The sequence below is a fragment of the Lepisosteus oculatus genome, chromosome 19 (genome assembly GCF_040954835.1).
Source record: "Lepisosteus oculatus isolate fLepOcu1 chromosome 19, fLepOcu1.hap2, whole genome shotgun sequence".
Classification (NCBI taxonomy): Eukaryota; Metazoa; Chordata; class Actinopteri; order Semionotiformes; family Lepisosteidae; genus Lepisosteus; species Lepisosteus oculatus.
In genome coordinates, this window is record NC_090714.1 from 12,114,182 (window position 1) to 12,132,474 (window position 18,293).

An 18,293-nucleotide genomic window follows, 5' to 3' on the forward strand; every position below is an offset into this window, starting at 1 on the left:
GGACCTCGGTTTTACATCTCATACGAATGACGGCTCCTATTTACAGTATAGTGTCCCTGTCACTATACTGGGGCATTAGGACCCACATGGACCGCAGGGTGAGCGCCCCCTACTGGCCCCACTCACACCTCTTCCAGCAGCAACCTTAGTTTTAATATAAGTTTAATATAAGTAAAGGACTTAATTTAATATAAGTAAAGGACTGATAGAAATTGGAATGTATTCCAATCGCCAAATATGTGATTGTGCTTTTACCCTTTGTCAAATATTACAATTTTTTTACTTTATAAAACGTGCTATAACATGGATCGTTTTTTACTTAAAACGCTTTTCACAAAACGTGCAGGAGGGTTTTCGTGGGTAAGTGCCCTGCGTTTTTCTGCTGCACTCCGAACATTACTGATAAAACTGGGCAGGTAGTTTGTATTCGAGTTGCAACAGACGGAGAGTATCCTGGTTTCCATGGCGTTAGGTAAATAGACAGCACGTGACTACCCCCCCCAGTCCATCACAGCAGGTCTCGCTCCCTACCAGTGCTGGTCCCCAATTATGCAGCCGGGTGGACTGGAGCCCCTGGAGAATGGTACCTCGCTTAAGGTGGAACTATGTCAGCAGCGAACCTGCAACCCATTAGTCAGGGGAGAAATTAGCACTACACTGAACTTCAAGCCAAATAAAACTAGATGAGAATTAAAAAAGTAAAAAGTGTACATGCGGACCCAGTCATTTAAATGAAGACAACGCACACATCGAAATATCGAGCGTTCCACTGAAGGAATAAATATTCGAGAAACGTCCAGGCGGAATGAAACCGATAAGATCCCCGGAGCGGTGAGAGAAGCTGTTTAACTGGACCAAACTGAACTGTGTGATTACGCCTCCTGGTGTTCAAGACATAATGACGCAACAAGAAATGGAAAAGAACAGAGCTTTTTAAACGGACACCCTCTCGGGGAGATAATACAGCCCCCTACAGAATATGTCAATATTTTCTAATATGTCTTTGTTGTAAATGTCTGTAATATGTCTGTAGATTTTATTTTAATTCTATTTTTTGTTTTGTTTAATGTAAATATCATTGCTTTCATTTGCTTTGGCAACACTGATTGTACCCATCGGTCATGCTAATAAAGCACCTTGAATTGAATTGAATGAATACAGCTAATATAATAACCCAGAGGTTAGTGGAGGAAAGAGAACAGGACTGTTATTGTAATGCTTTAATGCCGTATCTTAAGCAAATGAGTGGATAATTGAAAGGTATATCCCCAACAAATATTTTAAACAAACTGAAAAAATTTAAATAACTAAAGCACTATAATACTGTATGCTCAGGTTTTATGAGCAGCAGCAAACATTCCCGAGGTGGGAAGGACGGCTTCTCATATTCGCGGTTTCAAAACAGTGAATTAAAGATCGAAAACGTGATTGCAATTCACCACAAAAAATAAAAAACCAAACAAACCAACGACTGTTTCGCGCAAAAGACGAAACATCCAACCGCTTCTTGCGACCCGCTCTGTCAAGGTTGCGAAGAAATCATACCGAGGCATCGGCCGAAAAACTCCGCTCTGCCTCTTCTTATCGGCGGGATAGGAGAGCTGGCAAACACTTGATAACCCCCCTGCGCTGGCAGCCAAGCCCCTGGTCAAACACACGCCTCCGGCTTGCCCATTGGGCGCCGCCCCGGCTGACGCTGCAGGTCGGCGGCGCTTAAATACCTGCGGCTGCAGGCGCTCAACACACCAGGTATCTGATCTCAGAAGCTGGGACAGGAGCTTTAGGGGGGGGAGGTCAGAGCCTATCGAAGCTGCCAGTTTACGAGCGTTGTCGTTGTAGATTTTGTTTTTTAAACCAAGAATCTTCGACGAGACGGCGTACTGATCGGCTCTGCTCCCGCTCTCCACAGGCGAGAAGAGATCTCTCCGATCCGGGACGAAGGCGCGCCCTGCTTCGGCTCTGTGTCGCTCACCTGTATCGTCTCCTGACCAGTAATTAAACCAGCCAGCCACAACTGAACCAGCAGCTCCGGGCCATGTCTCTGGCGGTGAAGGAAAAGACCACGGTCCGCCTGGTGTTCCTCGGGGCGGCCGGCGTGGGCAAGTCGGCGCTCATCCGGCGCTTCCTGCAGGACCGGTTCGAGAGCAAGCACAAGCGCACCGTGGAGGAGCTGCACAGCATCGAGTACGACATCGACGGCACCAAAATCCGCATCGAGATCATGGACACCAGCGGCAGCTACTCCTTCCCCGCCATGCGGAAGCTGTGCATCCGCGACGGGGACGCCTTCGCCCTGGTCTACTCCATCGAGGACCCGGACTCCTTCGCCGAGGTGCGGCGGCTCCGGGAGGAGATCGTGGAGCTCAAGGGGGACAAGCTCACGGCCATCGCCGTGGTGGGCAACAAGGCGGACCTGGAGAACCAGCGCCAGGTACCCGCCGAGGACATCCTGTCCACCGTGGAGCTGGACTGGAACGCCACCTTCCTGGAGGCCTCGGCCAAGAGCAGCGAGAACGTGCTGGGCGTCTTCAAGGAGCTGCTGCAGCAGGTGAACCTGCCCAGCCGCCTGAGCCCGGCGCTACGGCGACGCAGGGAGACCATCCCCAAGGACAGCGCCGGGGGGCGCAAGCGGCCGCCCATGAAGAAGACCAACAGCTGCATCATTTCCTAAGCGAACTGCGGTGCTCTTTTTTTTTTAAATAAAAAAAAATAGTACTAATCGAATAACGGCCTTCATTTTCCGTACGCCTTCGGTGCCAGGCTTCCGCCCCGGGTGGCCGTGTGACTCTGGAGAGAGAGAGAGGGGTGAAAGTGCCCGGTTCTGGGCTGACGGTGGAGAAAACGGCGCCGTGCGAGCGCAGGTACGGGGCTGAGAGAGAGGGAACCCGGCGGTCCGGCCTGTCGGTGAGCTGGTCTGAGCAGCACTGGCAGAGAGGAGGACACGGAGCCATCATAGAGACGTCTCCTTTGCACTTTAGTCGGTGGGAGGAAAATAAATAAGTACTGTTTTGTTTTTTTACTCTGTTATTTTAACTCCACGCTGGAGGTTTTCAGAACCTCTTGAGGGAGATTTATGGTGACTTTATGTATAAAGTTATGCAATGTTGAAAGTGACATCTGGTGGGGGGGCGGTTTTAATTGAATAGAGGGAGCCCTGTAAGGAATTGTGGGGGAGAGAGCTGCAGGAAAGCGAACATGGCATTTGAATACAGAGTACCATGTCCAATAAATACTATTGAATTCAACTGGTGTTGTTTCTTCTCCTGTCATTCAAATAATCTGTTCACGCAGGGACTGGGACACTGCCTCTGCAATACATTGCTCTGGTCTCTTTTTAAGTCAAGTAAATCTCACAGGAGTGCAAACAACTAAATCACATGCCCATATTCACTCCACATAATGACTCTTCAAATGAAAGTCATCAGATTCATTTACATTACCCCAGGCCTGCATGGTGGTGTAATGTGTGCATGTGCACAGTTCTCCAGCTCTTATACAAACTCATCATTTTGCACAGGGATGGTGGGCGGTACGATTTCAGGGCTACCCACACCTACATCAGGGTCTCAGTGCTTGCCTGGGCAGAGGGATCAGTTTGGAGAAGTGGTAAGGGCTCTTCAGATCAGAGGGGTTTTGTGCTCAAATACCCAGGTGTTGCATCCTTAAACAAAGTAATGCACCTCACTCAGAAAGCTCTCATTGTACATGATAATTTGTTTTTAATTAACCCCTATTCTTAATTCATTAAGAGTTAGGTGTAGTACAGGATGATAACAAGTGTGCCCAAGAAGATCCCTGACTCTTGGGATAGCGATGAACACGATACTGTCTGTTTACGCCTTCCAAACGCACAGGCACCCTGTCAGTTTGTGCAGTAATACTGTAAAAGTGAGACACTCTGCCTCAGTCCTGAGTACGGGTTCTCCTATTGCTCTGCAGATCCTGAAACGGAGGCGAGCCCTGGGCTCTGCAGCCATCGCCCAATAACTACTGCATCTCATAACTGCTTTGCCACCCTGCGGGTCAACTGAGAGGTGACCTGTGCATTACTCATACCTCTGACAAAAAAAAATTCAATTAAAGATGAGCCACAATGCAAACACGTCTAATGATCATTTACATCCTCCTGTTGGACTTTGATGTACGCCAGACTAAAAAAAAAAGTTTCCATATCAACACGGTATCAGGACAGGAGCTAGGGCTAGGAGCTGGGATGCCCTGGCCTACTGCCCTGGCATGGGCACTGGATTAAATACCAGCCCCCCATTACAAAATAACTGCTTTCGGTTGTACACATTGCCCTGCTCTCCTCACAGCTTGTTTGCAGCTTGGTTGGACAGGATCCTCATGAGCCACAATCTGTCCTTACCCAATAAAAACATGTGTGATATGTGGTGCTATAAACAGAATCCACATGGTCCAGCACAGTAAAATATACACAAAAGTGTTTGCTCAGTAAGCCCATGTGCCTGGGTGCCCTGTGAACAACAGAAAATGTAACTCCCCAACCCTTTCATTCTTGCAGGGCCAGAATACACTGTCTTCAGGAGTTTTGTAATGCATTCATTTTTACAGAAAGTGCCTCAAACTTCTGTCACTTAAATGGAAGTGTCATTCACATGTTATTTACCTTCTGTGTTCAGAGTTGGTGTTTCACAGGGGTCCTGCACTCCTCATTCCAGGTGGGTCTTCACCTCCAGATCGGTTTATCTAGACTCAGTGACGTGGTTGGTACCATCTGAGCTGATGGAGCTGACAAGAGCCTGTCTCTCTTCCTGCTTGTAGTCCGGGTCAGGACCTCAGTCCTGCAGTAACACAAGCACATGTGACAGGGAGAGTAGGGTTAAAAGTTAAGGCACAGGCGCATTTTAAGAGTTTAATTTCTTCAGTAAAACAAAGGTAAAAGCTCAAGAATTATTCAAGGACGTCACCTTTTGATCATTGTCGTAATTTAGATAGAAACACCACTGTGCATCAGAAGCCATATAATCTCTCATGCTGCTATCAGGGGGAATATGGCCAAGAGTACCTGTCTCACGTCTGAGCAACCAAACCTTTCTCCAAAACCACAGGCTGCACCTGCAATTGCAGGGATTGTAGGATTGCGACTTCATGAACAAACTGGGCAATTTACTGGCTCTGCAACTGGAATTGAACAGTACAACAGCGTGACTGAAACTAAATCTCTGTACAACAGGCACTCTCTACATAGCAGGGATGAAGCCATGTGAGTGCAACCCCTCCAGACCACCTTCTGGAAGAACAAAAAGGAGAAAGCCGTTCTCTGAGGTGACAATTCAGTGACAAGAACGCGTTTCCTGCAGGATTCGTCTGCAGCCACAGGGCCACCTGTTGTCACAGAAAGGCATGGAAAAGTTCAGAAATTTTCCACCAAGGTGAGCAGCCTGACGTAACCCCCAATGCCCAGAGCACTGCTTCTCTCCTGGTCCACATGGAAAGAGGCCAAAACCCACCACTTAATACACAGAAGGGTTATAAAAGGGCAAAGGAAGCTAAGTGAGCAGCTCGCCTGTTCACTCTCCCTTTACAGTCCTGGATATTAATATCCGCCTGCCTCCTCACTGCACTCGAGTGCTCATTAGTGGGACTGCTGTGATGTCACAATGCCTGGTCCCACAAAGATGCATTCGAGATGTGAACTAATTATAGCCCCCCCTTCCCACACACACTTACTCCCTACCTGTCACACCACCTACACATTTCCCAGTTATAGATTTCCTTTTGCACTGTACCCGTTTCTGAATACACAGCAGCCATGCCTTTCCATAATGGGTGCATGCATTTGTATGCACCCAGAGGGAAAAGATTGCTCGGATCCCTAAGTTGTCCCCCCTCTTTCCCGGTTTTCCCCCCAGGGTGAGGTGTTCCTTGGAAGCAGGAAATGGAACACTCAGTGCACTCCAGGACGGTCATGTCGTTTGGGACAATCAGCAGACAATGGGGGGGCCGGGGGAAATCGAAGGTCTGCGAATGGAGAGGAAGGAAGGACTCACGAGCTCGAGTGCTCCGTGACCACTTCAACGCAGGAGATAAACACAAACACAGGCAACGAGGCCCCTCTCTCGTCAGCTTGCCTGCCAACAGCACGGCCCTCTCAGAATCCTGTTTCTCTGTCCCTGTTGACCACAATCCTGTTCACATCTTGGCCACAGCCAGTTCTTCCCCCGACTCTGTCGAGCGATGCTTTCCCCACGGCCTGTATCCTTTCTGTATCCGCTGTGACTGCTGCCTCTCCTGCTCACATGCCAGAGGAGATCTGCACCTGGGTTCCGCCTTCATCCAGAAACACAAAGCGGGCGCAGAACTGGGAGCAAGGCGGCACCACAGCACGCGATCATCTCCGACGGCCAGCAGAACGAAAACACGAGGTTTAGAACGGGACCCAACGCCATCAAGCAGGGCGAGCGGATGATTCAGCCCGTGTTTGTGTTTCCATCTGTTTTTATTTGTCCTCTCCGCAGCTTGTAAGGTGGCAGCTGTTGAACAACTGGCTCCGGGGATCAAAACAGAGTTACATTAACACACACAGGGTTGAAGTGCAAATGCTGTTACCTGAGAAGGCCAAAAGAGTGAGGACAAGCCTAGGACTAAGGGATTGACTCTAACACTTCCTCGCACTCCTCTCTACTCAGTATCTCTCCCACCCAGAGCTGGGCAGGGCCTTGGCATTTGCAGGAGCTGGCTGCTGCAGTCTACACGTGAGAGCGCTGCCTTTTTATGCCTTCGACAAAAGCCTCACGTGTGCACTGAGTCTGATCAGAAAGCCGATTAGACAGCGTGGTACTGAAAGAGTTGACCTTCCCACGACAGCATTCTGGGAACGTGCTAGGAAACCGGAGTGGATGTATTTGCAGACAATGGACACCTCTTCTCTCCTCGCAATCAGGGAAACCTGAGGGCTCCAATCTGATAACTGAAAGGCCAGCCTCTGTCCATTATCATCTCCCCTGATTTAGTCTTCACACGGATTCTAGGGCTGTATCACGCATCTCGTATTATTTTTTTAGCTGATGCACTTATCCAAGATGATGTGCATACCAGACAATTGCTGGACTAAAAAACCCAACATACAGAATAAAGAGAAAGGCAATAACGAAGCACAATACAGAGGGTAAAGCCACAAAAGGTGCAGAAGTGAAAGAAATGCAGGGATGAATTGTAGACTCTTAAAGGTGAAACATGGGCAGGTGGGGCATGAAGAGGCACAGCAAGCTAGGAGAGAGGACAAGGACCTGCTGTGCAGCTGGCACCATTGGCGAGTACTGTACACACCCAGGGGTCTGGATTCTGCAAGAGGACAATCAAACTCCTGCATCACCCAGAGTTTAGCAATTCATTTTTGGCTCACAAAACCCCCTTTCTGCTGTGTAGAAACCGACACACTGCTGTGCCCTCACCTGATCCAGCCATGGTGCCTGTGAGCACAGAGGCTCAGGTTGAAGGCAGGCGAGCTGAGCTGAGCAACTGCAGCTGTCTTAATGAGAACCGCAGTGCAGGTCAGGAACACGCTGGAGGCCAATCTGGATGGCTGATGTTTTTTTTTTCCCTATTCCTGTCCCTCTCATCTATCTTTAAGGCACACTCTCTTTCTCTCGGCACGATGTAAACAGTGTGTATTTAAAGAATCTATTTCTGTTACCTGTGCTCTAATCAAGACCCACATGAATCCCATCTTCTGCAAGCTCTGCCCATTGTCTCCAGCACTGGCAGATGTGCTTGACATGTTTGGAGCCAACGTACTGTGGCCTTTTGATATTCAAATCTGCACACACAAGATATCCCCCTGTGCTGAACAGACATGTGTATCTATTGATCCTCCCAAACTGGGAATGAATAGACCATTTAGGAGGTTAAATAAGCAAATGATCCAAAGAGTCTTGAGAAGCACAAAAACATCCGGTCTGAATCTGGCAGACGCTGCCTCCTACGCACTGCACACTGTGCCAGGAGGATTGGAGGGGGTGAAGCTCAAATAGTCTGTTAATAGCTTCCATTCTTTATTTTTATTTATTTGAACATGTTATAGTTAATGAATAGCCAGAATGGTCCCAGCCCATGTGTATTATATCTACTGATAACGGGTGCCTGCATTCTTAAAAATAATCAAAGGTGTTTACAAAATAAACTTTGCTTTCCTTACCAATCATATGAAAGTAAAGTAATAGTAACATATACAGCAGTAAATGCAAGAACGTTGTGGAAAAGTCTTGCAGTGCACTATTAACTTTGTATTGTTCCTGTGTAATATTTTTCCTATCAAACATTGTTTGGACTGTAATAATATATTTGAATACTTAAAAATTGATCGCCTAAAATTAAGTAATCAATTAATTATTATTTAACTATTAGTTAATAATTATTTGATATTGCCACACAACAATATTTGGTGGAGTTTGCTTTTGGTACAGCAAGAGAACACGATTACGCTGACAAACAACATACAATATTAACAAATACACGTTGAAATTCAGAGACAAGCAAAACACAATCACATCATACGTAAACAGGTAGCAAAGTGAATTGTAAAAGAGATGTTCACAGGTGGCTAAATAGCTGAGGGGAAAGAGTCAAGGACTGTATAGCAGTGGGCCGGGAGCTAAGGTTGAAGCAGGCTCCCTATCCTTTCTGACAGTGCATGACGCTTTCAGATAGGCATATTTCCATAAACCCCTTTATTTTGACACCCCTTGTTGTAAAGCCCTCGATATCTCAGCAGAATCCTGAGACTTGAGTGATTTTAATGGACAGTACAGTCATCAGTGCAGAGTACATAGAGATGAAGCTAATTCATAGATGGGGATGGTCAAGGTCATGAATGATCAAGGCCTGGACACCAGAGTTACACCCCTACTCTTTTTGAGAAATACTGTGACCACAGAAGGTCAGGGTCATCTGAGCGATGGCACCTTTTTAAAAATAGAGTCCCCATTACTATACTGGGGCATTTGGATCCAAATGACTACAGGGTGAGCGCCCCCTGCTGGCCCCACTAACACCTCTTCCAGCAGCAGCCTTAGTTTTTCACAGGAGGTCTCCCACCCAGGTACTGACCAGGCTCACACCTGCGGAGCTTCAGTGAGCTGCAAATGGTGAACTGAAGGGTGATATAGCTAAATTGAATGGAGTGATATAACTAGGTGACCAATGTGGCCTTGAATTACAAAAAAAATACCGTAGTAAAAAAAACTACTGGATGTAACCCCTTTCGGCGATTATCTGCGACCGGGTGAAAGGACTTGCCAAAACGTTCTTAAACTTTAACGTTTCCAGGCACTCAGTGTCTTCGGAGAACTTGGGACACAGAGCCGTGACCCGCCTGCCACCGCCCTCTAGTGGTCAGAGTGTTCCAATACCATAAGTAACGCAAATCCCTTCTGTTCTTTTTAAATTGTTTTTTTTTCTTCTCATATATCATTGGATGTCACAAATACAATGTGTTAGATACGTTCCTGTAAGGCCCTCGGTCTGTATTTGCTACCTTTTATAGAAATATTTATTTTCATTCACCTCGATAATCAACAGTTTTCACACAGCACACAGCAACACACGGATTCGGTAGTTTTTTTTTAATTAGGGACTTTGTTTTTGAATTGAAAGGCTAATTCGCGTCCCGAATAATACACTTCCTTCCCTCTGCCACGACGGGCGATTTAACTACAGTACCGTTAATGATAACTTTTATAATCATATATATATACATGAATTGAGAGAAAATAGATCCTGTCGCTTAGGCAGACAGGATATCGCTTCCCCAACGGAGCTCTGAGGAAATGGAAGAATTTTCCGGGACAGGAGAAGATTGTCGTTATGCTCAAGCTAAGTAATTTGCGACCGATTAGAGGAAGTGTTGTCCTGAAAATACTCTTCCAAACAACCCAAGGTACGAGGAAAATCGGTGTCACTTTCATGTGACTCAGTTTTATTGTACTTCAGTGACTAATGTCCTTTTGGCATTCCCATTGTAATCCAATTAATAGCTTACCCAAAACTACGTGCTTCGTAATGGTTTTTCCTCCCAATAAACTCCGGTGGTCGTTGTTTTTCAAGTAACTGCCACATAGCAGCCCGACGACACACAGATTTTTAAGTGTGCCGATTAAAATGGGATAAAATATACCAGGAACTGGGAGGTGCAGGACTTTTTAAAAATAAATTTCGAGTTAGTGTTTACAGCGCACTGTAAAGGGTAAAAAAATAAATGGCATTTAATTGATTAAAATTCATTTTTAACACTCCACAGCGGAATACGGATACAGGAAAATGCTTAATGGTACAGTATTTGTGTGGTGGGCGTGGGGATGGAATTCACTTCTCGATCATTTTGATCCTCATAGAAGAACGATTACATATAAAGAATAACTCTTTATATCAACAATTACCCATTACTAGATACCTGGTTACAGAAGCTGTATAAGACAAGCCTGAAAATAAAATAAAAACATTAGACCAGAGTCACTAGAATATACTTACAGTCCTGTCAGATTTCAAACCAGTACTGGTGAGTTCTGCAAACCAGTATTTCCATACTCAAAAACAACAACAACAAGACTGCGTCTGGCGTTTCTGTGTAACCAGGGAGAAAGCAGCGTGCCCTCCTGCTGTTGTGTGTCTCGTCCGGGGGGGCTGTCAATAAAGCTGGTTCAAAAGCTCAGGGGGCATTTAAACTTGGGCGCTCCCATGCTGCCCTGCGGCGGGCAGGCTGGATTTCAAATCCTGCGGACCAATCACGGGCGGCGCCGTCGCTTTTAACGAACGGAGCTGGATTTGAAATGCTGTCGAGTCCACAAGGGCTGTATTGCCAGAGAAGGACACAGAGGGGGCTGGTAGAGACGGGCGTTGGAGGGGGGTTAGGACTGGCTGACAAACAAAATACACAGCGCTTTTTGCACACTTTTTTTTATTAACATTAAAGCGTCTCCGTATGAGTCTACATCGAGCCGATTGTCTTCTGCGGGGAAAAGTTTTGATTTGAATTTCTATGCGGCTCGGAGAAAGGGTAGTAGCTGTAAGACTTGGCCTGTGTCCGTTGGTTTGTAGTTTTGGATCTGCCTTTTTTTTAAAAAAAAATCGATATAAGTACAAGTCTCGGTAGGTTCTGTAAAGAGGGCTGAGGTTACATTAATATATTCAAACGCTTAACTTTCGAAATGAGCGCCGCCGCCGTAGCAGCGAAGGCGATGAAGCCGTCAGTGCAGGTTGACCCCAAGTCGGCCCCGCTAAAGGAGGTCCCCGATATTTTGGTGGACACCCGGACCAAGAAGAGGTACCTCCGGGGCCGGTTTCTGGGGAAGGGGGGGTTCGCGAAGTGCTACGAGATCACAGATATGGACACCAAGGAGGTCTTCGCTGGGAAGGTCGTCCCCAAGTCCATGTTACTGAAGCCGCATCAGAAAGAGAAAATGTCCATGGAAATCACGATCCACAAGAGCCTGAATAATGCCCACGTCGTCGGGTTTCACGGCTTTTTCGAGGACGAGGACTTCGTGTACGTGGTCCTGGAGATCTGCCGGAGACGGGTGAGTACTGTAACTGTCAGGTCGGGCCGAGCCCGGGCGGAGGAGAGGACAATCCGGCATTTCTGTAACCGAAAGGATGGGGTGGCGAGTTGTTAACCGACTGATGAAGCTGATGATAGTGGCGAGTTGTTCACCTGCTGTTTTAATAAGTTACATTTTTAGAGGAAAATGCTCGGTGTCCCATTTTGGTAACTTTCTAAAAAAACGGTTACCCGGAGATGAGTGGTTTTTAAGTGTGTGTGTGTGGGCGGCGGGGCGCACCCCCTCAGTACTGCAACCCCATTTTTTCTGCGAATGGAACCCGATTGCGCGTACGCCAGCCTTTTTTTTCCCCTCGGGTCGGGTGTTGCGCAGCCTCCCCCGGCCGTGCGCTTGCCTGGACTCGCATTGCCATGACGCTCCGAGCGCCTCCTGCAGTTCCTGTTCCTATGGAGTGTGGCTCCTGCCCGAGCTATTCCAGCGTGTCAAAGGGAACACCCCTCCCCTTCCCCCCAACAGACTCTAAATGTGCACCTTTTGGCTACCCTTGTATCCAAACTGTTTGGGAATGAGTGCAGTGATTACTTTCCCCCGCTGCGTAAAGATCAAATTTTTTTTTGGAGGCGTCTTACAACTTAATAGGAACAAGTAATAGGTTTATTCCGTGCTGAAAAGAGCAGAGAGGAAATGCAGCGTTTCGGGTGTGGAGCCTTCCTCACAGCTGAAGAAGGCTCCACAGCCGAAACGTTGTTTCCTTTCTTCTCTTTTCAGCACGGAATAAACCTATCACTTGTTCCTTTGCAGCCTATGCATGCTGATGCAGCTACCTAGCTGAACTACTTACAACTTGATAGGGTTGATTTGCTTTTGTACTTAAGTATTTCATCCCGTAATCTCCCCCATTTCTCCTGTTCAAGTTGTAAAACTTCCCTTCTGACACGTTTTTGCAGAGTCTGTACTTCTAACCTAATTGCATTTCTTTCACTGAGGTCTTTGAACATCTTTTTTTTCCCCACCCCTCCAGTCTCTGCTGGAGTTGCACAAGAGGAGGAAGGCGGTGACTGAGCCGGAGGCCCGGTATTATATGAGGCAGACTATTGTGGGGTGCCAGTACCTCCACAACAACAGAGTGATCCACAGAGATCTCAAGCTGGGGAACCTGTTTCTGAACGACGAGATGGAGGTCAAGATAGGTAATGCAGCTGGGCCTGCTCAGAAAACTGTTCTTCTGCCTGCAGAGACGAGCCAGGGGTTCTGTTTCGTAAAGATCTGGACTCGTGTCCAGGCACCAGTGAGGGGTGGGCAGTGATGTGGACTGGGGGTCTCCAGTCTAGAGGTAGGGGGTTTTTGGGGGATCCCTTTGGGTTTTGGAGCTGCGATGTTAGAAAATTGTCAGCTGACATTCATTTCGTGAAAAGGAATAATTCCTCAGACTTGTATAGCGCTTTTCTGGACAATCCACTTTACAGGTAATGGGAACTCCCCTCCACCTCCACCTCCACCAGTGTGCAGCCCCACCTGGATGATGTAACAGCAGCCATAGTGCGCCAGTATGCTCACCACACACCAGCTATTAGTGGGGAGGAGAACAGAGTAATGAAGCCAGTTCATAGAGGGGAATTAATTAGGAGGCCATGATTAATGAGGGCTAATGGGAAATTTGTCCAGGACGCCGGGGTTACACCCCTACTCTTTTTGAGAAACACCCTGGGATTTTTAATGACCACAGAGAGTCAGGACCTCGGTTTTACGTCTCATCCGAAGGACGGCGCCTGTTTACAGTATAGTGTCCCCGTCACTACACTGGGGCATTAGGACCCACACAGACCACTAACTGGCCCCACTAACGCCTCTTCCAGCAGCAACCTTAGTTGCTGATAGTTGAAATCCCGAGCCAAGAAACTGGCAAACCCTCGAAAACGTACTTTCCTTCCTGTTGCATCCGAGATGAACTGCTCACGTGCGCAGACTGGTCAAATGACATCAGTGCCTCTATGTGTTCCTCATGCTCTAGGCGTCAGCTCTGCATCCTGGCTCCCTGAGTCCATGCCTGCCTGTTTTTTTTTGCCCCCCTGCAGGCGATTTTGGCCTGGCCACGAAGATCGAGTACGATGGCGAGCGAAAGAAGACTCTGTGCGGCACGCCGAACTACATCGCCCCCGAGGTGCTGTGCAAGAAGGGCCACAGCTTTGAGGTGGACATCTGGTCACTGGGCTGCATCCTGTAAGCACTGGAGTTGGGGGGGCGGGGGTAGTTATTGAGCGTGTGTCAGCTAGAAGACTTGCGTTCTCCGGTGTGGTTTTGGACTGGACTGACCATATTGACTATTGGCTGTGCTGTCTACCAGAATGATCTGCCTGCTGTTAGTTAGTGCACCTCGCTGACTGACGAACCCGTCCCCCCCCTCTCTGTCCAGCTACACGCTGCTGGTGGGGAAGCCGCCCTTCGAGACCTCTTGCCTGAAGGAGACGTACATCCGCATCAAGAAGAACGAATACACCGTCCCACGGGTGAGAGGCCGGGCCGCTGTTCCCTCTTGCTCTCTGGCGCCACCTAGTGTCTCTGGCTTGAACGGCGAGAATCGAGGGAAGCCGAGGTGCCTCCTCAGTGCGTTTCGTCTATCTCACCTCCGGTCTCGCCCCGCCCTGTAGCACATCAACCCCATGGCGGCCGGCCTCATCAAGAGGATGCTGCACGCGGACCCCACGGGCCGCCCCTCCATCGGCGAGCTGCTGGCCGACGAGTTCTTCACCTCGGGCTACACCCCCCTGCGCCTGCCCACCACCTGCCTCACGGTGGCGCCGCGCTTCTCCATCGCCCCCAGCTCCCTGGAGGCCAGCCTGCGGAAACCCCTCACCGCGCTCAACAAAGGTACGAGCCGCGCGGAGGCCCCGGCGCCGGGCGCTCCTGTCCTCCTCGGATTGCCGGCTGCTTTAAACCCCACTAGTCTGGCCTGCCAGAAGTTTCCCCTCGCCCGTGTTCGATTTGGGTAAACTGGTTGCTCTATTTTCCGCTTCATCTGAGCGTCCTGAGCAAGATCTATCGGAAAAACTTCCTGCTTTACGGAGTTGGGAATGAAAGTTCGGGGAGGGATGACAGCCAAGTTCAGGCTCGGCTGTCCGATAATTCACCATCGCTCCTGGCATCTGCTCTCCTAAAACTATAAATGCTGGACGCGATCCCCTTCTCTCCCGCACGCATGACTCCTGCACCCCACCTCTGCCCCATCTCAACCTCTGCAGTTGCCCCTTGGGGTCCCAGCATCCTCCTCGAATTTTGGCTTAACACGCCCAGATCCTTTCAGTACACTTCATCCTTGGGTGTTATTCCTAGTGAAAGAATAACGGGTGGAATTTTTGAAAACATGTTTGACTTTAGTAAATGCATGTCCTCTTCCTTTGAGAGGGAAGGTTTGCCATCTCTCCTTTTGTTCAAGGTCTTGAGTAAGTGTCCAGTGTCTTGACAATCCTTTCCCCCCCCTGCTGTAGGGCCTGAGAGTCCTGCGGACAAGCTGGGCAAACTGGAGCCGAAGGAAGAGCCCCAGTGAGTGGTTTTCCTCCGTGCCAGTGGTGGTTTTTAGTTTGATTGTCCAGGAGGGAGAAGGGTGTGGAGTGGGTACTGTTCTGCCTCTATAAATGGTTGCCTGAAAGCCAGTTTAACTCACTGGTCATCTCTCCTGGTGTGAATCTTTAGTAAACCTGCTTTATTGACACTTGCTAGCTGACGTACTAATGGACCGGTTCATCCCTATTCACGCCTGTGTTCCCTTCCAGGGAGGGACTGGAGTCTCCTGATTGCTACCTAAATGAACTCCTGGAGCAGCTTTCCCTGGTCAATGCAGCCAAGCCTTCGGACAGGGTCCTAATTCGCCAAGGTGAGAGCTGCAGGAGAGAGGCGCAACGATGCCCGAGTCGGAGGGTTTGTGTCTTCCTGGTTTGCCGAACACTGGGCTGTACTGCTGCAAATGATTTCCGGTGTGAAAAACAGTGCTGTGTGAGAATCAGCCTTCCTGATCACATGGCTAGATTTTTAATCGGTCCTGGTGTGCAGACCATTTGTGTGCCTTCAAAAGCGTCTGTGAACCAGGATGTGACGGAGCCTGTGCTTCTTATCCCCAGAGGAAGCAGAGGACCCTGCCTGTATCCCCATCTTTTGGATTAGCAAGTGGGTGGACTACTCTGACAAATACGGTCTGGGTGAGTGGGGCTCTACTGTCTTGGTATGCGACTGACTTATAGCCTGAACTCGCCCTTAAAGTAGCAGGATGCTGTGTACCAACTCCATTATTTCCTTTCATGTAGTTGAAAAGTCAGCTGGATACGAGCAGGTTTCTTAATTTTACTCCCAGGCTCTGCTGGGGTTTCCTGTTTCTCATGACCTTCATGGCATCTCCCTGCTCCTTATGCAGTTGCCTGTTCTTCTGTGCCCCTTCTGCCCTCAGGCTACCAGCTGTGCGACAACAGCGTGGGTGTGCTGTTCAACGACTCGACGCGGCTCATCATGTACAACGATGGCGACAGCCTGCAGTACATCGAGAGAAACAACTCTGAATCCTACCTCAGCGTGCGCTCCTATCCCGCCATGCTCACTAAGAAGGTCAGTCCAGCCCTGAGAGGATGATCCCTGCCTCTCAAAATCGTAGAGCAATTTAGGCACGTGCTGCAACCCGCCAGAGTAACTGCTTCTTGGATTTTGAATTTCAGGTACAGGAATAATGAGTTTTTACACTTTAGCATTTAAGAAGGCAGTAAATGGTATCTACCTAGAAGCAAATTACAAATGACGGTCTGTTTGGGTCTTGCCAAGTTAATTCATTTTTCAGACATCTAAAAACAAGCTCAGGTGTTCTCTCATCTGTGAGCTTGCTGCTTCTTTTTGAAGACCGCTCTTTAGCGGGGGTTAAATGGGAGGCTGACCGACCTGTCCCGCCTCCCGCAGATCACCCTTCTGAAGTACTTCCGGAACTACATGAGCGAGCACCTCCTGAAGGCCGGCGCCAACATCACGCCGCGGGACGGCGACGAGCTGGCGCGCCTGCCTTTCCTGCGCCACTGGTTCCGCACCAAGAGCGCCATCGTGCTGCACCTCAGCAACGGCACGGTCCAGGTCAACTTCTTCCAGGTGAGGGCCGCTGTGAGCCCAGGCCGAGCGCTGATCAGGCCAGGCAAATGCTGGAAACTGCAGCCGCGGGCCCCTGTGATCTGAACGCAAAGGTTCTTAGCTAGAAGACAAACCTGGAAGGTTATTCAGGTTGCATTTCAGTTTATGGAAGGTAGAGAGAATAGTCTGTCCAACCAGTCATTTCCACATTGACTTGCGATCTCCAATTCTTAAATCCAATCTGTTAAATTAGCTCTACATGATCACCCAGTTGGCTTTCTGGTCTTTAAGTTTAAGACTTTCTGGTGCAAATATGCATCATCTGCAAGTACAGAAGCACGACTAGTTAGTTGTTCCTTTTCCCAAGGAAAACTTGTAAGATTCCGATGTTGCCCCCGGAGTTTAGGCCTTGCTCTGGGACAAATGCTTTCTAGAACTGCTCAGCACTTTGGGGAGATGGTTCAGGTGGGTAGTTGCGTCACACCTGAAGAAGGCTCCACGGCCGAAACTTTGGGGAGATGCTGTGTGGGAATGAGTGACCTCATGCACCTTGTCTCCGTGTCCCGTAGGACCACACCAAGCTGATCCTCTGCCCGCTGATGGGGGCGGTGACGTACATCGACGAGAAGAGGGAGTTCCGCACGTACAAGCTCAGCCTGATCGAGGAGCATGGCTGCTGCAGGGAGCTGGCCAGCCGGCTGCGCTACGCGCGCACCATGGTGGAGAAGCTGCTGGCCTGCAAGTCCACCGGCCTGCGGAAACCCGCTGCCCCCCCAGAGCGGGCCTGAGGTCCACCTCCAGCCCTGCACCCACCCTGTAAATAAACCCACCCCCCGGTATTTTATTAAAGACTTCTCCAGAGGTCTGCAAGACTACTGTTGGCCAAAGGGTTCTATTTCTCACGACTGCATCCCTCTCTCTCTCCTTTTGCTATGACAAAAGGATGGATTTAAGTTTTTATTGCAACACAGAATTTTGTACAGGTGAATGCACATTTTATTCATGGTTCCAGGGTTCAACAAGTTCAAGCAGTAGCACACCTGCTGTTAATCAAGTCCTAGAGGATATAATATTATGTACGCCATTTGGAGGTCTGTTCAGTCTTTTACTCGGGAGTCTTATGTGTTTTTTTAGATGTCTGTCCTCTTGTACAAATCTCCGCTGTATAAAACAGTTCTGTGAACGGGATACTATGGTATGTTTACAACTTTATCGTCTCTTGCTATATATCAAGTAAATAAAGATTCTTTACAAAACTCTTTAATTGGTGGTTGCTTACTGAAAATATTTCTTGGTCTAGCCTCCAGCGAAATTTTGTCTTGTTAGTCTTCATCTTCGAGCTGGGGTGCCTCGGTCACGCCTGCACGTTGAAGGCTGAGCATTACTCCTGTGAGTTACTCTCCAGTGCTCATCCCTTTTGCCTAGAGCCTGCTGGGAGACCAGTTTATTTATCAGTCGGTCGATGGCTTTTAAAATTGAGCAGTAAAGTCTCACAGGGCTTGTGAGGTTATTCCATTTGGAAAATGCTTCCCAGCATGAAAGGATTGCACTACATGCTAAAGGTTTATATTCCAAAGCCCTCCCTCTGTGGAGCTTTGTAAAGTACAAATGTTACCTAGAGAATTGAAAACTACCTGTTACCTGTGGCACATTAATGGTGGGGTATCATGAGACTCA

At 48.6% G+C, this 18,293-nt stretch overlaps 3 protein-coding genes across 4 annotated transcripts in view; 2 read left to right on the plus strand and 1 right to left on the minus strand.

The window, feature by feature from the left end:
• Nucleotides 1–10,630, minus strand: part of palb2 (partner and localizer of BRCA2) — a 61,158-nt gene extending 50,528 nt beyond the window's left edge. For both annotated transcript variants that reach the window (XM_069181024.1, XM_069181022.1), the window contains exons 1-2: nt 10,492–10,630; nt 4,631–4,805 (exon numbers count right to left, since the gene is read on the minus strand). The gene's annotated coding sequence lies outside the window, so the exon portion shown is untranslated. The remainder of the gene's footprint in view (nt 1–4,630; nt 4,806–10,491) is intronic.
• rasd3 (RASD family member 3) lies at nt 1,588–3,245 on the plus strand. The gene has a single exon (XM_015360182.2). The coding sequence runs from the start codon at nt 2,036–2,038 to the stop codon at nt 2,669–2,671; it is 636 nt and encodes a 211-aa protein (XP_015215668.2). The 5' UTR covers nt 1,588–2,035; the 3' UTR covers nt 2,672–3,245.
• A 129-nt stretch (nt 10,631–10,759) lies between the features above and the next one.
• Nucleotides 10,760–17,880, plus strand: plk1 (polo-like kinase 1 (Drosophila)). The gene is made up of 11 exons (XM_069181029.1): nt 10,760–11,537; nt 12,541–12,709; nt 13,595–13,739; nt 13,933–14,026; nt 14,168–14,387; nt 15,005–15,059; nt 15,290–15,390; nt 15,635–15,712; nt 15,958–16,112; nt 16,455–16,637; nt 17,186–17,880. The coding sequence occupies exons 1-11, from the start codon at nt 11,169–11,171 to the stop codon at nt 17,402–17,404; spliced, it is 1,788 nt and encodes a 595-aa protein (XP_069037130.1). The 5' UTR covers nt 10,760–11,168; the 3' UTR covers nt 17,405–17,880.
• The last annotated feature ends 413 nt before the right edge of the window (nt 17,881–18,293 follow it).

Excerpts from the sequence above, each read along its gene's own strand:
- plk1 (XM_069181029.1), top strand. The coding sequence starts at position 11,169 with ATGAGCGCCGCCGCCGTAGCAGCGAAGGCGATGAAGCCGTCAGTGCAG. Across the intron at positions 14,027-14,167 it reads ACGAATACACCGTCCCACGG|CACATCAACCCCATGGCGGC; the intron begins GTGAGAGGCCGG and ends CCCGCCCTGTAG. Across the intron at positions 16,638-17,185 it reads TCCAGGTCAACTTCTTCCAG|GACCACACCAAGCTGATCCT; the intron begins GTGAGGGCCGCT and ends CGTGTCCCGTAG.
- rasd3 (XM_015360182.2), top strand. The coding sequence starts at position 2,036 with ATGTCTCTGGCGGTGAAGGAAAAGACCACGGTCCGCCTGGTGTTCCTC.